Source organism: Vulpes lagopus, chromosome 1 (assembly GCF_018345385.1).
Source record: "Vulpes lagopus strain Blue_001 chromosome 1, ASM1834538v1, whole genome shotgun sequence".
In the NCBI taxonomy this organism is placed as follows: Eukaryota; Metazoa; Chordata; class Mammalia; order Carnivora; family Canidae; genus Vulpes; species Vulpes lagopus.
Window position 1 is genome coordinate 72396465 of NC_054824.1, and position 20662 is coordinate 72417126.

At 53.2% G+C, this 20662-nt stretch overlaps 2 protein-coding genes across 2 annotated transcripts; both read right to left on the minus strand.

The window, feature by feature from the left end:
* Window positions 1–1212: 1212 nt before the first annotated feature.
* Window positions 1213–14847, minus strand: VARS2 (valyl-tRNA synthetase 2, mitochondrial). The gene is made up of 29 exons (XM_041748633.1): window positions 14328–14847; window positions 14155–14236; window positions 13934–14034; window positions 13521–13642; window positions 13339–13405; window positions 13145–13242; window positions 12353–12434; window positions 12097–12216; window positions 11575–11686; window positions 10669–10757; window positions 10071–10161; window positions 9726–9853; window positions 9498–9601; window positions 9178–9259; window positions 8771–8847; window positions 8605–8680; window positions 8218–8323; window positions 7945–8015; window positions 7669–7794; window positions 7344–7448; window positions 7123–7191; window positions 6922–7000; window positions 6673–6800; window positions 6388–6540; window positions 4242–4448; window positions 3507–3618; window positions 3174–3349; window positions 2859–2987; window positions 1213–2764 (listed from the first exon to the last, which is right to left on the minus strand). Exons 1-29 carry the CDS (start codon window positions 14703–14705, stop codon window positions 2669–2671), a joined length of 3366 nt encoding a protein of 1121 aa, XP_041604567.1. The 5' UTR covers window positions 14706–14847; the 3' UTR covers window positions 1213–2668.
* Window positions 14848–15010: 163 nt separating this feature from the next.
* On the minus strand, window positions 15011–20544 carry GTF2H4 (general transcription factor IIH subunit 4). Its single transcript, XM_041748702.1, has 14 exons — window positions 20389–20544; window positions 19697–19839; window positions 19350–19454; window positions 18865–18996; window positions 18482–18578; window positions 18302–18390; window positions 17998–18109; window positions 17788–17856; window positions 17502–17585; window positions 16991–17123; window positions 16657–16787; window positions 15979–16026; window positions 15748–15826; window positions 15011–15278 (listed from the first exon to the last, which is right to left on the minus strand). Exons 2-14 carry the CDS (start codon window positions 19834–19836, stop codon window positions 15106–15108), a joined length of 1392 nt encoding a protein of 463 aa, XP_041604636.1. The 5' UTR covers window positions 19837–19839; window positions 20389–20544; the 3' UTR covers window positions 15011–15105.
* Between the last annotated feature and the right edge of the window lie 118 nt (window positions 20545–20662).

A 20662-nucleotide genomic window follows, 5' to 3' on the forward strand; every position in this document is an offset into this window, starting at 1 on the left:
ACCATCATGCGAAATTAGAGGCTGACTCCATCTGAGGGAGGTGAAGGCAATAGCTCCATATAGAGCATCCCTGAAGATGAGGGGAGAATAAGAAATGGGGGAGTGAAAAGAAACACTTGCAAAACAAAATTCCTCTGATTTCCTTTACAATTGTCCTGGGACCAGCGGCCCAGAAGAGAAGTAACTGGGAGTTGCAAAGGGCCCCAGTGTTTCATGGCTTGCTCCTAGCTCGCACCAGTGGGCAGGTGGCACCTGTGGGCCAGGTGTGTATGCCCTAACCAAGTTGGGAGACTGGATGTCTGGATTTCCAGAAGACTGGAGGAACAAACAGCTAACTGCTGCTCAATCTGATTCCGAGGTCTCAGGGCCTGGGATCACCAGGCTGTGATTTCCTGATTCTTTTCTCAATAAACTCTCCCAAGACTCAAGACAGTTCTTTCGGGTAGTCAAGTAAATTCTAGCTGAGCACATGGCTCACTTACAACTAGCTGAGCACACAGTCATTAACATTTCCCAGCCTCCCTTGCAGCTAGCAATAACAATGAGATAGAAGTTGAAAGGAAGCAACTTCCTGATGACATCTTTGAAAGGAAAGGTGCTTTCATTTCAGAGGGGAGAAAACAAAAGTCCTTCAAGCAGCCTACAGGGTCCTAGACCAGTGCTTTCCAATAAATTGTCCATGATGATGGAAATGTTTTAGAACCTGACCAATGGGGTAGCCACTAGTCACATGTGGCTATTGAACACTTGAAACGTGACTAGTGTGACTGAGTAGCTGAATGTTTAGTTGAATTTCATTTTAATTAGTCAAGTGGCAACCATTTTTCACAGCACAGCTCTAGATGATCGGCCTTGAGCCTTCCCAACCCCCTACCCCACAATGGAATTTACCTCCCATTCTTCCCAAGAATGGCCTCCTTGCTACTGAGTACTCATGGGACGCTCCTGTCTTAGTTTTACTCTAGCTTTTCCCTCTCCCTAGAACACTCTTCTCCCAAGCATCCACTTGGCTAATTCCTGCACCTCCTGCAAGTCCTTGCTTAAATCTCTTTTACAATTTTTACCCTGACCCCCTATTTAATACTACAATCTGCCCCCAGCCCCACTTATATTACCTTGTTCTATCCTCCACCCCCATATCATTAGTGACTCTCAGACCTACTACACAGTTTATTTATATGTGTTCTTTCTGAATGAAAGTACCACAAGAGGCAAGATCTTTGTTTCATTTATTAATGAATCTAAAAGGGCCCAGAATAGGGCCCAGCGCAGAGTAGTTAAGTACTCAAGAAGTACTTGTTGAATAGGGGGTTGGGGAGACAGAAAGGAAACTGTTGCCCACCTCCTTCTCTCCTTCTTCCCTCTGGGTGGAATGAGGGGGTGGTGGGCTGGGACAGTTCTTAGACACAGTTGGAAGGAATGTATCAGAATGGCAAGAAAGAAGATTCAGCAGGGTGTGGGCCTCCACTACTGGAGAGCCCTGCCCTGCCTCTGCCCAGCAGAAATGCCATCCTTGCCTAAGTCACCATTATATTTGAAGCTTGCTTACAGCACCCCAAATGAACCTGCACCTGTTTAATTGAATCCCAGTTGATACTTCAGACAAATTGCTTTTATTCTCGGAGCACATTTCTTCATTTTCAAAATGAAGCAAAAAGTCACTTCCTGAGGTGCTCAGTGGCATCATGGAAGACCCAGACTCTAACAGGTCCACCATAAGTAGTAGCTACTCAGAGCTGCTGGACAGAATATAACTTGGGCATGTAAAGAGGCAGGCCCCTGAACTTCATGGGGAAGACACAAAGCATCAGTGGGGATGTGCATGTGTCGGAGGCTGGGCAACATGTCCCTGGCTCTCCAATGTCAGGGACACAGAACGGGAGCGGCACTCAAGCCTCAGCGTACCTTGTTGCTCCTCGGGGCTAGAGAAGTACCTGCTCTTCTCCAGCATCCCCCCAAGATAAGACCAAGGAACAGAGGAGCTTCCATTTGGTGAGGAGGAAGGGCCTGCAGAAGCCAAGGCACCGTCAATAGTTCTAAGTAGGTAGAACCCGAGTCACTGCAGCCAGACCCTACTGGAAGCTCTTTCTTCCAATGAGGTAGGCACCGCCAGCTCCTACACTCCCACTGCAGCCCAGAGCCCAAGGCTAAGACCAAAGTCTCAGGGAAGAATTGAGAAGCAGGACCAGCGGTTAGGTGTCTGCCTTCAGCTCAGGGCGTGACCCTGGGGTCCCAGGATCGAGTCCCACATCGGGCTCCCCATGGGGAGCCTGCTCCTCCCTCTGCCTGTGACTCTGCCTCTCTGTCTCTCATGAATAAATAAAGTCTTAAAAATAATAATAATAATAATAATTGAGAGGCAAGAAAGTCACCACAAAGGGAAAGATGGATAAAAGGACCACAGGCCATAATGTCTGAGATTTTAAAAGTTTATCTCATTCCTAAACTTCCAGGTGGCACTGCCTAGGAGGAAGGCTGGGCAGGAATGTGAACATCTTAAAGACACCCAGTGATGCTGACCAAGCCAGTCTGTTTCCTCATTTTACAAAATGAGGGAGGTGAGCCGCATGGTCTCAGAGGACCCATCATGCTCTGACGCTGCCAGATCGGTTTGTCCCAAAGGCAGGTCTGAGGGAGAAGAAAACCCCCAGGGTTAATGAACTGGTGCTCAGAGCTCCTTGGGGCTGGGACATGCATCCATCAGCTGCTGGAGGTGAGAGGCTGCCTTGTCCAGCTTTGACAACTCCAGCTGGAGGGAAGAAAGCTAGACGGGAAGAGAAGCAGGTGAAGATTCTGATATAAGGCCCACCCCCTCCAGCCCACGTTCCCTCAGGGAGTCAGGCTTCCCCCAGCTTTACCCTCTGCTGCCTCTTAGTCTCTTCCTCTCCCCCTGATGGAGTCCAGGCCATGAGGCCATCCAGCTGCTTCTGCAACTTGCGTCTTCGGGCAGCTAGCAGAGCCAGATGGGCCTGGGGGTCCACCAGGCCCTGTGGAAGAACAGTGAGGGCTCAGCCTTCTCTGTGCCACCTGCATCTCTGCTTCACCCACAGCCCGTCCAGTACCTCCCTCACCCCATTTTCAGGAGTCTTTCTCACTTTTACAGAACCCGCCCCTTGCCCTCCTCCTGACATCCGTTCGATGTCTCCCTTCCCCTTCCAATCTCCTCTCAGCACCTGTAGCTCCATGTACACCTGAATGGTGTCACTGAGTGGGGCCTGAGCCCAGCCGGAGGGTGCCGCTACACCTGGGGGTAACAGGCCCACGGCCCCACAGTGGCCCAGGGTGGCCAAGGGTTCCAGGAAGGCCTTGAAGAGGCTCAGCTCTCCAGGCTCTGAGCTCTGCAGCAGTACTGAGGAGGAAAGGGCCACTGTCAGGGTCAAAGCATGAGACCTTGCTTCTCTTCCCATCCTGCCCCCCTAACTCTGGGCTCTGCCCCCCAGGCTTGCACCGTGCCTCTGCCAACCCCTTCTTGCCACAGGGCCTCAGGAACCTAGGGCCCATCTCACCTCGGGGCCGGGCCTTGGTGAGCTGGTACGTGGCTCGGAGGGCCCTCAGTGCCTGCACAGCCTCCTGGACCTGAGAGAAGTGTTGTTCCAGCGCAGGCTGGCGCCAGTGCTCCTAGAGACAAAGACCCAGAGCTGACGAGCAGGATCCAGGGAAACTATCAACCCTCCTGGCTCCAGCCCACACCTGCCTACCCCAGGCTCCACTACACACAATTCACCACCTCAAGCACAACCTGGGGCACATCTAAGATCTTAACAGATATCTGTGGTTGATGTCTGTTAACTGCTCTGATCAAAGATGTCAAACAACCAAAAGGAAATTAGAATTTCAACTGTGTTACTCACAAAACCAAACAAGCATAAGAAAATTTAAACAGTTCAACTTTAAAATAATTTTGGGGGTGAGTTGGTCAGCATTTATTCTTCTGAAATTATTAAAGCTTAAAATTGCAGATATTTGGGGGCCATCCTATCCTTATCACAACTGTGACATGAACTATTACTACCCCTGGTTAAAGATGGCAAACTGAGGCACAGCCACATAGCAATGTAGTTCTGCTCTTGTACGTTGCCCCCAACACATCCCTGCAAGAACTACTCACCTCCCTGAAGACTCTATATTAAAGTCCACACCAAGACTGTTGATGACCCCAGGGCACCACACCCTTTGAGAAGCCGGCGCCCCAGCTGTTCACCAACGGTCCCATTCACAGACTTCAGGGACATGTCACTCACCAAGCTGTGGGTGGTGGGGTAGGGAGCAACAGAGATGCTAGGGGCAGAGTTGCTGCCAGGCCTGGGGGGCAGCCTCTGCCAGAGCTCTTCAGCCAGGAACGGCATCAGTGGGGCGAGGAGGCGGAGACCCACATCAGCGCAGGAGAACAGGACCTGAGGAGGGCCTTGGGGATGGGGCGAGTGCGAAAGCACTGGCTTCACAGCTTCCTAGGGAAGAAGCCATAGGGTCAGGGGACAGGCCCAGGCCCAGGCCCAGGCCCCCTCCATGTCCTTTGTCCACACATTCACTGCCTTGCCCGTGGAAAATGCTGTGGGTAAACAAGGGCGGGAGCACACAGAAGCCTGGACACACCACTGGCAGTCCCAGAACACACTCTGGAGCAAATGAAAAGTGGAAATCTATGGCAGGGAGTCTCAGAGGTGGGAAGAGGGAATAAAACCGTCAGTGTGGTTGGTATACTTTAGAAAAAAAAAAAAAAAAAAACACTGAATTTTTTGCCTATTAAAAAGAGACAGAGTCCTTTCCGCCCCCGGATGCCGCTGAGTAAGCATCGTTAGTCTCCCCTCCCACCATCGTCAGGTCTAAGTCAGAGTCTCCCAAAGAGCCTGAGCAGCTGCAGAAGCTCTTCATCAGAGGTTTGAGCTTTGAAACAACCGATGAGAGTCTGAGGAGCCATTCTGAGCAATGGGGAACGCTTACGGACTGTGTGGTAATGAGAGATCCAAACACCAAGTGCTCCAGAGGCTTTGGGTTTGTCACATATGCCACCCTGGAGGAGGTGGATGCAACCATGAATGCAAGGCCACACAAGGTGGATGGAAGAGCTGTGGAACCAAAGAGGGCTGTCTCAAGAGATTCTCAAAGACCTGGTGCCCACATAACTGTGAAAAAGATTTCTATTGGTGGCAGTAGAGAAGACACTGAAGAACATCATCTAAGATTATTTTAAACAGTATGGGAAAATTGAAGTGATTGAGATCATGACTGACAGAGGCAGTGGCAACAAGAGAGGTTTTGCTTTTGTGACATTGGATAATCATGAATCTGTAGACAAGACTGTCACTCAAAAACACCATATTGTGAATGGCCACAACTGTGAAGGAAAGCCCTATCGAAGCAAGAGATGGCTAGTGCTTCATCCAGCCAAAGAGGCCGAACTGGTTCTGGAAACTTCAGTGGTGGTCGTGAAGGTGGTTTTGGTAGGAATGACAACTTTGGTCGTGGAGGGAACTTCAGTGGTTTCGGTGGCAGTCGAGGTGGTGGTGGATACGGTGGCAGTGGGAATGGCTATAACGGATTTGATAATGACAGAAGCAACTTTGGAGGTGGCAGAAGCTATGATTTTGGCAATTACAACAATCAATCCTCAAATTTTGGACCCATGAAAGGAGGAAATTTTGGAGGCAGAAGCTCTGGCCCCTATGGTGGTGGAGGCCAATACTTTGCCAAACCACGAAACCAAGGTGGCTATCTATGCCTGTTCCAGCAGCAGCAGCAGCTATGGCAGTGGTAGAAGGTTTTAATTACTGCCAGAAAACAAAGCTTAGCAAGAGAGAAGAGCCAGAGAAGTGACAGGGAGCTACAGTTTACAGCACATTTGTGAATTCAGCCGAGCACAGCGGTGGCAGGGCCTGGTTGCTACAAAGAAGACATGTTTTAGACATACTCGTGGGTATGGGCAAAAAACTTGAGGATCGTATTTGTGACTAACTGCATAACACGTTATCTTAGTTTCTGTTCTGTCTAAAGTGTAGAGTTTTAATGTAGTTTTTTTTTCCTTCGCACCCATGCTGTTGATTGCTAAATGTAATAGTCTGATCGTGACGCTGAATAAATATGTCTTTAAAAAAAAAAAAAAAAAAGAGCGGCGCCTGAGTAACTCAGGTCATGATCCCAGGGTCCTGGGATGGAGCCTCACATGGGATCCCTGCTCAGGAGCATGCTGCCCCCTCTCCCTCTGCCCCTCCCCTTGCACATGTCTCTCTCAAATGAATAAATAAAAAATCTTTAAAAAAATAATGATTCTGTAATGATATTTAACATTTAAAACAAAAAGAGACTGAACTCTCTGCCAGAAAATCCAATCTCAAGGGGAAGAGGAGGCAGGCATGCAGGAGTGGAATGCCACATTCCAGTCTAACTCACCAAGTAGACATCACAGAGGCTGTGGAGCCAGAAGTGGTGGAGGGCATGGGTGATGAGTGGCAGCTCCCGAGCAAGGAAGCCTCGCTCACACTCCTGGGCAGTGTGGGCCAGACGGCTCAGGATCCAGGCGTCCATGGGGGATGAGGGGGATAGCTGCGGGTGGAAGACGGCTTCAGGACAGGATCACTCCTCCTCCTCCTCCTCCTCCTCCTCCTCCAAATGCCATCTTCAACCCTCAGAGAATTAATGATTCTGCCTCCCAAGCCTCTCTTGTTAATCTCTTACCTCCTCTGCAGGCTGCGGTACAAATCCCTCTCCTAAGGCATTGAGGATAAAACGCAGGGCATTCCAGATTTTGTTGCAGAAATGCCGGGAACTCAAGACCTCAGAGACGGACAAGTGTACATCGCCCCCTGGTAGGGAGTGGGAGGAGGAGTGTGTACATGGGTGGCAGGAGCACAGGGAGCCCTTGACCCTGCCCCACCCCTCTACAGGGGTGCCTACAATGCCAGCCCCTCCCTTGCCCAGGCTTACCCAAGGCCCCGTGGGAGCACAGGGCAAATCGCAGGGCATCTGTCCCACACTCAGGGATCCCATGAGGGAAGTCCTTCCTCTGCAACCAGAGGGATAAGAGGGGTGGCAGATGCCTACACAGTGCAGGGACAGAAGCCTGGGCTGCAAAGGAAACCCAGCAGCCGCCAGCTCGAGGCTGAGAGGCAGATGCTGGGGACTCACCTGTGCCGCAGCCGCAATTGCCAGCTCTGTGGAGTCCAAGTTCCCATCCTTCAGCTTTTCCTGCAGCACCTGGGATGGGTAAGCACTTCAGTGGCCTCGGTCAAAGACCCTGCCCCTACAAGGGTCCCACCCGCTCACTCTTCCTCCCAGCCGGCTCCTCTGCTCAGGCTCCCTTCTTCTGCCCCACAAACCCCATCCTTCGCCAGACTCTTCATCCTGACCTGCAGTTCCACCCCACTGATGATGTCTCGTGGGTCCAATACATTCCCCAGGGACTTGCTCATCTTCCGGCCCTGCCCGTCCCGAACCATGGAATGAAGAAGCACCTGGGGGGCACAGAGGATGTTGGTAAAGGGGTTAGGGGAGCCTATCCTAGGAGGTGCCCAGGGGCTCTCTGGCCTCCATGTGTCAGGGGTTAAGACAAGAAATGCATCAGGAAAAAGGAATTGGGACCACAGACAATAGCACATTAGGGGTTCGAACAGAGACCAAGATTTAGGGAAAACTGGGGAGTCAAAGATGGGCTGGGCACCTAAGGGCCATTACCTTGGTGAAGGGGAGCTGCCCTGTGAGCTGTGTCCCCAACATGACCATGCGGCCCACCCAGAACAACAGGAGATCACTGCCTGTTTCCAAAAGTGACAGGGGGTAGAAACGAGCAAGGTCTGGGGTCTAGGAGGAAAAAGAGAAGCAGTGAGAAGCCTAAGCCCTATACCTGCAGCTCTTGAAGCTCACTGCAGGGGTGGGGGTGGGGGGTGCTACTGCCTCCTTCATCTCCTTCATCATCCCCATCTTCACCCTCTTCCTCTCAACCCGCCTCACCTCTTGGGGCCAGCCCAGGGCAGCAAAGGGGAAAAGAGCCGAAGAGAACCATGTGTCCAGGACATCAGGATCTGGGAAACAGAGTGGGGAATGGAGACAACTGGAACGTCGAGCGTACTGCTGTGCACCTTTCCAGCCCAACTCCAGGCAGAGAGACCACGGTCAGGCCCTAACCCCATTCCCAACCTCCCTGACCTCACCTCCTCCACCCCAGAGTCTGCTCCCCCTGAGGCCCAAATGCCCTCCTTTGCCCTCCACAACCCTGACACTCACCCCTCTGCAGGGTCAGCTCTGCCTCTGATCTCCCAGTCAGTTCTGCAGCTATTTTTCTGGCCTCGGTCTCTGTCCGCCCAACCACCCAACAGTCTTCTCTATCACCCTACAGAGAAAGTAAGGGATCAAGAAGAATGAGGAAGAACAGCACCCGCCAGGTGTGAAACGTCACTGAGTTGCACAGTCTCCCTTGTGGCCTGGGAATTGCCAGCCCCCTCTGGCGGTGAGATGAAGAAGTGCCAGCTCGGAAGCACCGATCCCACAGTGGGGTCCCTGCACAGGACAGGCAGGGAGCTGGGACTGGCACTGGAAGCCCTCTGACTCCTGAGCTGTGGCTACTTCTCTTTCTACTATGCCCAACCCTCCCATCCTCTTCGTCCTACCGACCTTCATGTGCTCCTCTACAACCAGGTAGGCGGGAATCCGATGGCCCCACCACAGCTGCCGGGAGATACACCAGTCCCTGCCCAGAGGACGAGAGGGCATCAGTGACTTCTCAGCATAAGCAGTGCATCACCCTGCCCCACCTCAACAGAGCTCCCCTCGCCCTTACCCGATGTGGGAAAACCAGTGCTGCCAGTTCTTCTGGTGGAAGGATGGACTGAGCTCCAGAGCCCCTGACTCCACGGCCTGAACAGAAAGGCCACACACAGAAAGGGCGTTAGAGCTTCCCTGCCTGCACCTCACTTGCGTCTGTCCAGAGATGGAACAAGTAGCCTCTGAGGCAGTGCTGTGACTCAGAAAGGACCTCCCAAGGCTCCCAAGAAGATTCTGAGGTCAAGCGGGAGATGAGCCAGCCCTTTCTAGGCCACCTTGCCTCCACCCCCACAGCTCTACTCTCAAATGCCAGGGCCAGAAGTCTGTGGGGCAGGAGGGCCTCAGCCTCCCTATGTCTTCATTCCAATTTTCAGGGCCTTCCCAGTACCTGAGGCCCCGGCCTTCCCTGCACTTCAGCCTCACCTGGGCAGCTCGGTCCCCCATCTCCCGGCAGCGGACAAACCACTGGCTCTTCAGTAGATATTCTATCACGTCCCCAGAACGGCTGAAAGAGAAAGGAGGAATCTGCTGCTCCTCAGCTTCTGTGCTTTCCCCCCAGGGGACACGGGAGCCTGCTATATGCCAGGCCCTCAGAACTGAGGCTACAGCAGCAAAACTGACACAGAGCCTCTGTTCCCTTGCAAGGGGTACAGAGCCCACCCTATTGTACTCTTAAGCTTCTTCCACTCCCTTCCACTCCCTTCCTCAGGAAGCCCTAAGTAAAAGTGTTAAAATGAGGTTACCTGCAAATAGGAAGCACCATGGGGTGGTTCTGGAGGCCCCGGAACAGGCCCCGCTCCCGCAGCGCAGACATAATCTTTTCCCGGGCCACAAATCGGTGAAGACCCTGGGGAAAGAATGGCAACAGTCACAGTTAGAGGTCACTAAAAAACAAGAAAGCAAGAGAGGGGAAGAGGTGAGGAAAGGCAGAGTGCCCCCCAAGGATACGGTGACAGTGAGGCCAGTATCACCTGTAGCCAGTCCCCACAGAGGGAGGTCATGGTGCCATCCTCTGCAATGACACTCAGAGGGCTCAAGCCGTGTCGGGCCCCCAGCTCAGCATCAGCAGGGCTATGCGCTGGAGTCACCTTCACTGCCCCTGGGGGAGCAGAACCACAGTGAGCACTGGCTCCTGGCCTTTTCCAGAGGTTCCGTCATTGCCCACATCCCCATCCCTCCTCCCTCTTCTCAGTCTCTGCCTCCTTTTCATCCCACTACCCACGGAAGCTGCCCTAAAAGAGGCTTTCCCTCCCCTCCTTCCTTCCTCACTCCTCCAGGATCCCCGGCCTGCTTTCCTTCCCATGGCCTCCACCCACCTGTGCCCACATGTGGCTGAACAGCGGAGTCTGTGATGAGGGGGAGAAGCTGCCCAGTCAAGGGGTGACGAAGCTGTCGCCCATGCAGGTGCTTAAAGGAAAGGAGCAAGGTCAGGGACAGGCATGCATGTGGATTACAAAGGTCTGGGCCAAGTCTGAGAACCCTGGGAATCAGAAGGTGAAACCAAAAAGTAAAAAGCCAGAGCAGTGGTCTGTGAACTTTTTCTTATGGGGTCAGAGTGTATTTTAGCCTTTGCAGGCCAAGAGGCAAATCCAGTCTTTGCACACTTACTCTGCTCTGCCACTGCAGCAGAGTTGGGTATTGACACCCAGCTGCAGGTAATACCTAAAGGTGCAAGTGTGGATCATACAAAAATAGGCAATGGAATAGACCTGGCTTGCAGGCCGCATAATTTGTCAATCTCTGAGCTACAGAAAAGAAAAGGCATCATGAAAAGAAAGAGACACCGGAGAGCTGAGATGAGAGAAGTCTTAGGAAAAGAAAGTTGAAGAAAAGAAGGCACTACCAACAGAAAAGAAGGAAAGAGAAAGTTATGGGGTAGGAAAGGCAGGTGGCAGACAGCACGCTGTGCATTACTGTGTATCGGGAGTCCTCGGGATGAACAGCCACAGCAACGTCTCCAGGCAACGTCTCTGGCCTTGTAGTTCCTACCACGACCTCTGCATCTAAAGACAAAATTTAAGCACTTGACACCAGTCATCACCCTGGTCTCCCACTCCCAGGGATGGAAGCAGCCAAGGTTGAGCAGGCTCCCAGAAGCAACTAGAGAAAATTAGGAGATTGGAATTTCCCTGTGAGCTGATGACCAGAAGCCTGGAAAGCTGTCTGGTGCTAAGGAATTTCTCGATAACTTGCATGGGGGAGACGGAGCATTAACAAAAGCAACCAGAACATTTACTTGGTGCCCAGATAATACAGAGGTTTCTCGGTGCCCTAATCATAAATGCTATGCATTCTTAGGGGTCAGCACCAGGCCCTCCTTGAGAAACTTCCTCTGTCTTTTCCAGCTAATCTTTCTTCACTTTCTCTGAACTCTTCCAGACACTTACTGTTCAAACACACTTTGGAACTGATCTTTTATCTCTTTCAGTGGTACCAGCCTCCTGTAGAATTATGCAAAGCTCCTGGAGGGCAGCCACCATGTGTACTTTTCTTTCATGGCCCAGAACACCCAGAATAAGTGCCCATAAGACCACAAACACTACCAAGGCTCCTTATGTGCCTCCCACCAGGTCATGTGGGAAACAGGCTGGTGGGTTCCCTCCCATCAACCCAACACAGGCTTAAGAAAGCAGAGGGAAAGGGCAGCCCAGGTGGCTCAGCGGTTTAGGGCCGCCTTCCCTGCATGGAGCCTGCTTCTCTCTCTGCCTCTCTCTCTGTGTGCATGTGTCTCTCATGAATAAATAAATAAAATCTTAAAGAAAGAAAAAAAATAAAAGAAAGCAGAGGGAAACAGGCAACTTTCCCAAGGACTATCCTCACCAGGCTCTCCATCCACAGGGAAGGCCACAGACACAAGGAGGCCAAAAGACACAGGAGTGGGGCAGCCAGGCAGTTGAAGCTCCGTGTGGCCAGGCAGGGGCCGGCTCTCCACCTGGAGGAATCAAAGCAGCAGGGTGCTGCTGAGAGTAGCCTTTCTGCAGGCTTCCCACCTCCATTCACCCACCGCCCGGGGCTCCCTACAGGCATCTATAGACATTCAGAGGATTGAGGACCCACCTTCCCCTCCCTTAAATCAGTCACAGTTACAGAAATATTCACCAAGCACTTATACCATGCACAGGTATTGTGCTGAACACCTTCCATGAATTCCCATTAAATTCTTACAATGCCCCCTTGACACAGGCATTTCCAACATCCCTGATCTACAGACTGGGGAAACTGAGGCTTCCAGGGGCTTCCAGAGGCCTGCCAGAAGTCACACAGCTAGCTGGTAGGTGGCCAAACTCAGTGAATCCTGGCAGTCTGGTTCCAGAGTCTGAGCTTTCTCCTCCTCTGCCTCACCTCAATATCCGAGATGGCTGATCTTAAAGTGCAGGACCAGTTGACAAGCTGCTGGCTCCGGTACAACAATCCTGCCTCGTAGAGTCGCACGAAAGCTTCGGTCACGGCCACTGAGAAGCCCTAGGGAATGACTTCAGTGTCCAGGGACCCAGGCATTCCCATCCTGCCACCCCCAACATACACTACATCCCACTTGCCTACATGCAACTCTTGACACTGCCTCGATACCCTCAGGTACCAAGCATGGAGCACTCACAGCATCCATAGTGAAGCACTCTCGGTCCCAGTCCAGGGAGGCCCCCAGAGCTTGGAGCTGCTCACTGATCTCTCCACCTTTCCTGTGCCCAGAGAGACTGTTGTCAGCAAACGTGTCCTGAGCACCAACTATGTGCCAGGCCCAGTGATACTCCCAGTAACGCTGGAAATTGGAATATGGCATTGATCTAGCTTCTCGAAGCCAGTGGAGACAGACATACAAACTCAGCATGGGCCTTCCATGGCATTAAAAGAAGTATAAAGTTCTGGGGCGCCTGAATGGTTCAGCTGGTGGAGCACGCGACTCTGGATCTTGAGGTTGTGAGTTCAAGCCCCACGCTGGGTGTGGAGTTTTCTTGGAAGGAAGGAAGCAGGAAGGAGAGAAGGAAGGTAGATAGACAGATAGATAGAATTCTACAATTACAGAGGGGGCAGCTCATCTGGGAAAACCCCAAAGAAGCTTTACAGAGAAAATGGCATGTGATAACAGACCTGTAAGAATGAGAGTAATTTCAAACAAATGGAAGGTAGGAACAGATAAGTAGAAGACCTGGTGAAATCTACGCAAGGTATCACGAAATAAGCAGAGAAAAAAATACACAAAATGCCCACACACACAAACATGTACATTTTAAAGTACGTGTAATACACACACACAGACACACACACAGCATGGAGACCCTGCTGAATGCTAAAGGAATCCAGAGCTCCCCTCTCTGAGGGAGAGCCCATCAAGTTAGGGAGAACAGCTGGGGCAATCTCGGCCCCTCCACTTCCACTGGTCATTACTCACTCATCCTTCCACTTCCACACCTCCCTAAGGAATTTTTCCCGGCTCAGTTCATGTCTCCTCATTCCTCGCTCCTTCCACAGTTGCTTCTCCACCACAGCCTACAGTAAGATCAAGAGGCAAAGGGACAGAGAATCAGGTCACTTTGGGGGAACTCTCCTCTACCCAAGAAAAGGAAAAAATGGCAAAATGCATACTTGTGTAGCAATTCCTGCATGATCTGAGCCAGGGATCCATAGCACCTGATCCCCACGCATCCGGTGCCTACAAAACAAATACCATTACGTGAACCCCTGAGCTTACATGTTTACACTCCTTCCATACTACCACACTTCCTCCTTCCCCTCCAAGGATGCAAGTAGCCCCATTCCCCTCTCACCAGCGCACCAGGGCATCCTGTATGGCTACTGTCAGTGCATGACCTATATGTAGGGAGCCAGTGACATTGGGAGGTGGGATACACATGGAAAACGTCTCCCCTGTGGCCTGGGGCAGCTTGGTCTAGAAAGTGGAAAAGTCAGTGAGCAAAAGATAATGGGATGTTACCTGAGAGAATAGCACCCTATAGTGTCTCTAAGACAGAAAAAACTGGGGGGAGAGAGAGAAGGAGGAATAGTCCTGCAAACAGGAAAGGAGAAAACCCTTTGGACAGGAAGGGCAGAGGACAAGCTCTGCCAGTTTCCTTGGGCAGGCTGGCTGGAAGCTCGACTGTGAGGCTCAGCTGTGACCAGCAAGCTCAGTGGCCATTCTGTCGCGGGAACCGCTCAGCACCCCTCCCTCCCAGGTACTAACCTGATACTCCGGTTTGAAGAAGCCCTCTCGCACCCACCAGGAGTACCAGGCCGCCTCAACATAGCGAGGACTGTATGCAGGAGGCAGGAGGCGGTACACATCTGCAGCAGCGGCGGAAGGAGAGCTCCACTAAGTCCTGAACCTCGTTCCCAGGCGGCGCTTCAGCAGCCCAAGCCCGCAACAAAAATGTGGGTGCAGAGGCCTTCGAGTACCCTACGTACCTTTCTTTTCACCCGGTTCCGTGGGGACTTCGTACAACACTACCTCCTTAGGAGTCCAGGCCTTACTGGATCCTGCAGGTGCCTGGAGAGGAACAGCAGAAGCGAGGGTGTGGGATGCCAGGTCCAGCGTACCCCGGGCAGAGAACCAAGGACAAGCTGCGTGACCCCCTGACCTTGCCCTTCGGGGTGATCCCAGCCTCCAGCGCCATCTGCTTCTCCCGCTGGCGCTTCTGTTTGGCTTCATGGTTCCTCCGGGAGAGGGAGGACCCGCACGGCGCTGACTGGGTAGAGAGAGGGTGGGACCTGCGGAGGGCCTGAGAGGGCCTGAGCCCCCAGCACCGTGACGGAGGAGAGGCTAAGGGCGAATGAGGCATCCGGAGTGTCTGCAAAGGCGCAGCGGCGCTCCGGACCGACAGCATTATGCCCCGTGGGTGGGCGCGTGCGGCACGCCTAGTCCTCACGCCCGGGCCCCTGGCGCCCACACGGCGGCTGCCCTGAGGCCCCGAGCGCGCGGGGTCCGGGTGGGGCGGCCGGGGTAGGCACTCGGGCATTCGGGGAGGTGGTCGACCTCAGGGTGCCCCGCCCCGCCCCCTCGGCTCCACCCCCACCCCCACCCGCCCCGCAGGCCGACCCGCGCGCTCACCGCGCCCGCCCGCCGCGATCCCAGGGCGCCCCGCGGCCGCCGAGCAGCAGGCGCCGGGGAAGCAGCGAATCCGCGAGCGGCGCGGAGCAGGGGGCGGGGCCCCGCCCAGGGCATGCGCGGTAGCAGGACCCGCCTCGCGCCGCCCCCCCCCCCCCCCCCGGGGTCCTCCGAGGAGAGAAGCGGCCTCTAGGGCATGCGCTCGGGGCGCGTGGCTCGTTTCCACAACTTTATTAAACCAGAGTCCAACACGTAAATAGAAAACACCAGAGTTCTGAGGCCGCCCCGGCCCGCCCCGGCCCGAGCCGCCCTCAGGAGCTGTGCTTCTGCCGCTTCCAGAAGCGCTTGACGTCGCTGTGACCAGCCGGGGTCACCACCATCAGCCGCTTGGCCGAGTTCTCGAACACCAGCACTCCCAGCTCCCGAGCATGGGCCAGCAGCAGCTCAAAGTCCACTTGCGACAGGAACTGGTTATACAGGACACCTGGAGTCCGCAGGGCAGGGGCAGCGGAGGGCCAGCGTAGAGAGAAAAGCCAAGAACGTGAGGCCCCTGCGTGGCAGCCTCGGGGCGGTGGTCTGCGCTTGCCAGCCACCTCCATTTCAAAGCTAATCCTCTATGCCTGTCTGTTCCAAAGCTCATCCTAACAGTAGTGTGATCCAGCCACATTCAGTAAGGCAATATAACACGGTAAGAAAACCCACTAATGCTCACCAAACCAGAGAAACTACTGTGAATTATCCCTCCCAATTTCCCTCTTCTAGCTAAATCCCAACAGCACTGATTTGAGACAATTTACTACTACAGACTCACCCCCCAAATAAAGTGTCCTGCCAGCTTTCCTCTCCCAGCCCATGTAATAAACCGAAATGCATGAATAGCTTTTTCTGTTCATCAAGGCTCAAATGTCCTTCTTCGGGCCGGTGACAAGAATCAACCACCAGAAGCCACTCACCCTCAGTGAACCGGAGTCTGTCCCTTTCCAGCTCCCACAGCCGAATCTGGTCCGTGATGGTGGGTGGCAGCACAGGCGTCTGCAGGGGCAAGCAGTTGCTCTGAAGATTCAGGAATACTGTCCCAGACAACCCTAGCCATCTACTCATTCCCCAGATTTGGATGTCCCTTTCTCTTTTCCATCACTTCATCACCAGATGCCAGGGGTTTCCAGCCCCCAGCAGCTTGGTACCTGTTTGAGCATCACCGGGTGGGCCCTTGTCCTTAGGAAATGGATGATCTGGGAAAACAGACAAGAATGGGATCAGGGGCTCAAGTAAGAAGGCAGGAAAGCTACCTAAGCTGTCACCTAATGTCACCAGAATACCAGCTTGCTGTTTAAAAACCTGCAGCCATGTGCCTATCATTAACCTATCCCCATTCAGCTGTCATCCCAAGCTGCTGCTCCCACTGGTCATGTCTGCTATTCCTTCTCTAGCACATCTGCCCTTTGCATAGTCTTGTTTTACTCTTCTTCCCTTTAAATAGCAGCAACTATTATTTTTTGAGCACTTACTGCATAGCAGGCTCTGAGCCAAAGGCTTTACTGCTATTCTCTCATTGAATCCTTCCCAAAGCCTGTGAGGGGAGAACTGTTATTTCCATTTTCCAGATGACGAGAGTGAGGCTCAAAGAAGTGAAGCAACCAGGCCATTAATGCAGCTAGGAAGGGGTTGGTGGTGGAGACACAAATCTATATCTCCTCCCCTTGTGTTTTTTCCCACGCTCAGAACCTTGACTTCTCTTTATGTGCATGGTCTATGCTCAAACACAACTCGCCAGCCGATAGTAGCCTTCTGTAAGATGAGCTGTATCCCACAGCCCGAGTGCAGCCTATCTTCCTGCACCCACCTTCCCCAAGTGAGGATACCTGCTGGGCTGTGATGCCACTGGCGATGGCCTGCTGCACGCTCTCCCGGGTCACCTGTGCCACCACCATATTGGGGAAGCGATAGAGCATCTCTGAGAAGAGGGCAATGAGGGCGATCTGCAACTCCGACTCTGGCTCAGGGATAGGAAGACAAGATGAGGAGGCTATCCCCATATCCAGACTCCCTCCAGACCTTGAAGTGTGACCCAAAATGTCAGAGAACTCTGTAAACTGCCAGGTAAACAAGAACATGAATCGGCACTCCCTCCTGCATCCTTCCCTCTCCCCACTCCCATTCCCAGGCTGCTGTCCTCCCAGCCCTCTCTGGCCTCACCAGTGTAGGCATATAGTCGGTAATTAGTTTCCACGATAATGAAGCCTGGCTGATGGGCAGTACCCCCAGCTCCAGAAACACCTGATGAGAGATTGATAGCCAGGCGTGTGGGGTAGTAACGCCGAGATTTCCTCTAGAAAAGACAGAAGGGAAAGGCAGAGGGCCCCCTCTCAGGTGTCACTAACCATATTCCTGCCTGAGATATCAGACCCCTCCCAAAGCAAGAGCCTCAACGCCCAATTTATCAACTCCAAGGAACCCAAGTACTCAGTCTGGCTACTTCTTCCTGGTACTGCCTCCTGAGATCCCATTCTTTTTTTGTTTTTGAGTATAGATGATACAATGTAACATTAGTTTCAGGTACACAAAATAGTGATTCAAGAACTCTACATCTACTTATGCTATACTCACTGCCAGTGTAGCTACCATCTGAGACCCCAACCCCTTTGTAAAGGCCAAGGCAACAGACCACCTTGCCTTTCCTAGAAGCCATGTATCTGGGTGCTCATACCTTCCTCTGGAAAACAAGCCCAAACTCACGCAGATGCTGCAGGAAATTCAACAACGAATCACTCATACCTTCCACAGAGTAATCCTGGGGAAGAGAAGTGGCCAGTTGGGGTCCAAACACATCCCATTCTCCCCCTTCCCAACCCCATACACTCATTCCCTCTTTTCCCATCTATGCTTTGTTCATTTTTATCTTTCACACTTTTGCCCATAACCTGACGTCCCCCCTCATCTCTCTACCTACCAGCCTGCCCACCCAAGCCTCCAGCTCCATCCCCCTTGCTTACCTTGCCCAGAGTAGAGAAGCTAAGCTGGAAGAGGAAGGACAGAATCTCCACTAGGTCCATGCCCCGACTCTAGGGAGGAATGGTCAGAAACAAAGGGGCAGGGATGGAAGGGAGAAAATGAGGGGACAGAACATCAGGAAACAGTCTGCGAGGGCAGTCTCTCAATGGTTCTCGTGAAGATCAGAGCATGCCAGCAAGCCACCTCCTCACCTGGGCTGTCTGCAGATATTGCAACATAAAGTACCACAGCTGGGCAGGAGTGTCCAGCAACAGGAACTGGAAGCCGGCTGAAGTAATGCAGGGTGGCTCTCCGGGTTCAGTGCTGGAGGCAGAGAGGGACCATGGCAGAGGTATGCAAAGAGAGGCCATCGTCCCCATTTGTCCTCGCATTTTACCTTGGTTTCTCTCTGGCCATACTCCACTCAGCTCTCCTTTTTTAGTTAACTGCCTGCAATCCTAACCCACCCTGGACACACAGTTTAGCAGGGATCTGATGCACCTCTGGTTTCCTCACCTCTTCATGAGCCCAGCCTGGCTGAGGAGCTGAGCCAAGTCCTGGCTGACGGCTGCACTGGGGGAGCCCACCATGAAGTGCAGGACCACCTGAGGAACAGAAATGGACAGAGAGAACGATGCCTTTAAGGGCCATGGGATGTAGGAGTACAAGCAGAGACACAGAGTCCCAAGTCCTCACCTCCCATCGCTCCTCGGCGTACTTGTCAAGTGAGGGAACATCCCGGGCGTGCTTGTCTGGACCCAGTTGACTTGTGTCATCAGACCAGGCCTTGCCCCTATGCCAGGATGGGCCAAGAATAAGGGACCCTGGCTGCGTTCCCTGCCTGCTCCTCTGCTCTTTCCCCCTTCATCCCCACGGGCTCTGAGTAGGAGACACTTTTTTCCTACATCATGCAGCTCCCATCTTGTCCAATTTATCCCTAAAGGAGCTCCCAACAGTGGAGCCCACAAGGTTCCAGAGAGGCTCCTCAAGGGCTCTCTGCCCCATCGCTGCCAACCCCACTGCTAACAGTTTAAATACTAGTTCCCCTGGCCTAGCTTAGGAAGATGGAAGTGACATACCCACCCAGAAGGGCAATGCGGAGGTTCTGGCGGAAGATGGGGTTGAGGATGAGGCCCTGGAGACCACCAGGGAGCAGCTGGGTGTGCCAGATACGGAGACCACTCAGCAGTCCTGTACTTTCCTCCTGAGCTCTGAAACAGAAGCAGACAGGTTAAGGGGGTGTCTGGAGAATAAAAAGAAGGAGGCCCATAAAGGCCTCCATTTCTGCCTTTTCTGAACTGATCATCCCTTGGAACACCGTTTCACACAGAGAAAACAGTGTCTTCTTAAGGCAGATTTCTTTACTGCCATGCCTACCAGAACTTTGTTGAAGACATCACAACTTTCCGGGAGGGAAAATAGAGTATGCAGAATTTCCCAGGCTTGTTTAAATATAAGTGTTGTGGTATATCCATTAATATTTCTTGCAAGTGTTCCAAGGAACACCTGGAAGATCTAGTTGTTGAGAAATCTGTATCTGGCTGAGCATGCTGCAAAGACTCACTTGCTGAATTCCTTCTTCACCCACAGGGCTACAGCAGCTTGTGGCAAAGGCTGCTCCAGAAAGAGCATCCGCATCACCCAGTTCTTAGCCAAAAATGGGAGCTCCCTGTAAGGAGGTAGAGGTAAACGGTTAATATCAGAAACTGCCTTACCTGTATCTGTGCCCTCAACAGCCTCTCAAACATCTCATCCCGCCCACAGCTTTACCAGTCTTGCTGTTCCCACTCTGTTTTGGCTTGACACACTTCAATCTTCAAGCCCCAGCAGGGCTAAGCTTCAAGTCATGATAACTTATTCCAGCCTGAAGGCCCCATTACATTTGGTCCCTACCATGAAGGAGGTCCTCACCTGAAGACAGCCAGACAGGTGGCAGGATGCCCATACAATCGGTCCAAGACGCCAGGGCTCAGGCCCCCTAGGAATTCCTGCAGATTCCTGCATTGTAGGTGTACTCGGTTCAGTCCTCCCCTTGCGGGGGTGCTCTCCATCACCTGAGAGATGCAAGGTTAGAAATGCACCCCCACAGTCCACGCCAGTGTCATCCCTCACCTCATTCCCGTTCCAGACCCTAACCTGTACTTTCCATGAGTTCCTTTCTATGTCACTCATCTCCTTTCCTTTCTCCCAGACCTGACCAACCTCCTCTCCTCTCTTGCTTCCTTGCCCCACTTCTGGCCTCGACTCCAGTTTTCTCTCTGTTTCCAAATAGAGAATTGTCCATTGTCCCACATTTGCAGAATCAGTTTTTATTTCAATGTTTACCTAAGCAGGGACGCGGAAACTAGTTTCAGACCAGCCCTCCCCGGGCTCCCGGCTCCTGTCAGCTCAGTCCAGGAGCTCGCGCTGGCCAGTCCTTCGCACCCACCTCCCGGCGCCGCTGGTCCTGCGCTGCCTGCCCGCCTGTCCTCCTTGCCCCGAAGGACCGCACCCGAGCACCCGGACCCACACAGCCCCGGCTCCTGTCCCCCGCCCCCGGCCCCGGCCCCGGCCCGGCCCGGCCCCCTTCCTCCCTCCCGCCTGAGTCGCTCCCCCTCGTGTACCCGGAGTCGCGAGGCGTCGCTTAGCCGGAGCTACGGTCCCGCCGAGCCTCCCAGGAATAGGAGAATGGACGAGGGGAATGGAGGGAGGGACAAAGAACCGCACACGAAACCAGACGGGAGGACTGAGGCGAGAAGGAAAGGAGGGGAAAGAGTGGAAAAGTAGGGAGGTAAGAACAGGCGCGGCACTCGCTCGCCCGCCGCGGCGTATTCTGGGAATTGGAGTCCTGGCCGGGCTCGCCCCGGAATGGGCCGAAGCGTGGCTGACTACAATTCC

Coding starts and splice junctions, on each gene's coding strand:
- VARS2 (XM_041748633.1), bottom strand. CDS start 14,705: ATGCCCGAGTGCCTACCCCGGCCGCCCCACCCGGACCCCGCGCGCTCG. Junction 13,406..13,520: donor CAGGATGCCCTGGTGCGCTG/GTGAGAGGGGAA, acceptor TTTGTTTTGTAG/GCACCGGATGCGTGGGGATC. Junction 12,217..12,352: donor AGTGCTTCACTATGGATGCT/GTGAGTGCTCCA, acceptor GTCATTCCCTAG/GGCTTCTCAGTGGCCGTGAC.
- GTF2H4 (XM_041748702.1), bottom strand. CDS start 19,836: ATGGAGAGCACCCCCGCAAGGGGAGGACTGAACCGAGTACACCTACAA. Junction 18,110..18,301: donor CAGGCTGGGCTCATGAAGAG/GTGAGGAAACCA, acceptor CTCTGCCTCCAG/CACTGAACCCGGAGAGCCAC. Junction 17,586..17,787: donor GCTTCTCTACTCTGGGCAAG/GTAAGCAAGGGG, acceptor TCTCTTCCCCAG/GATTACTCTGTGGAAGGTAT.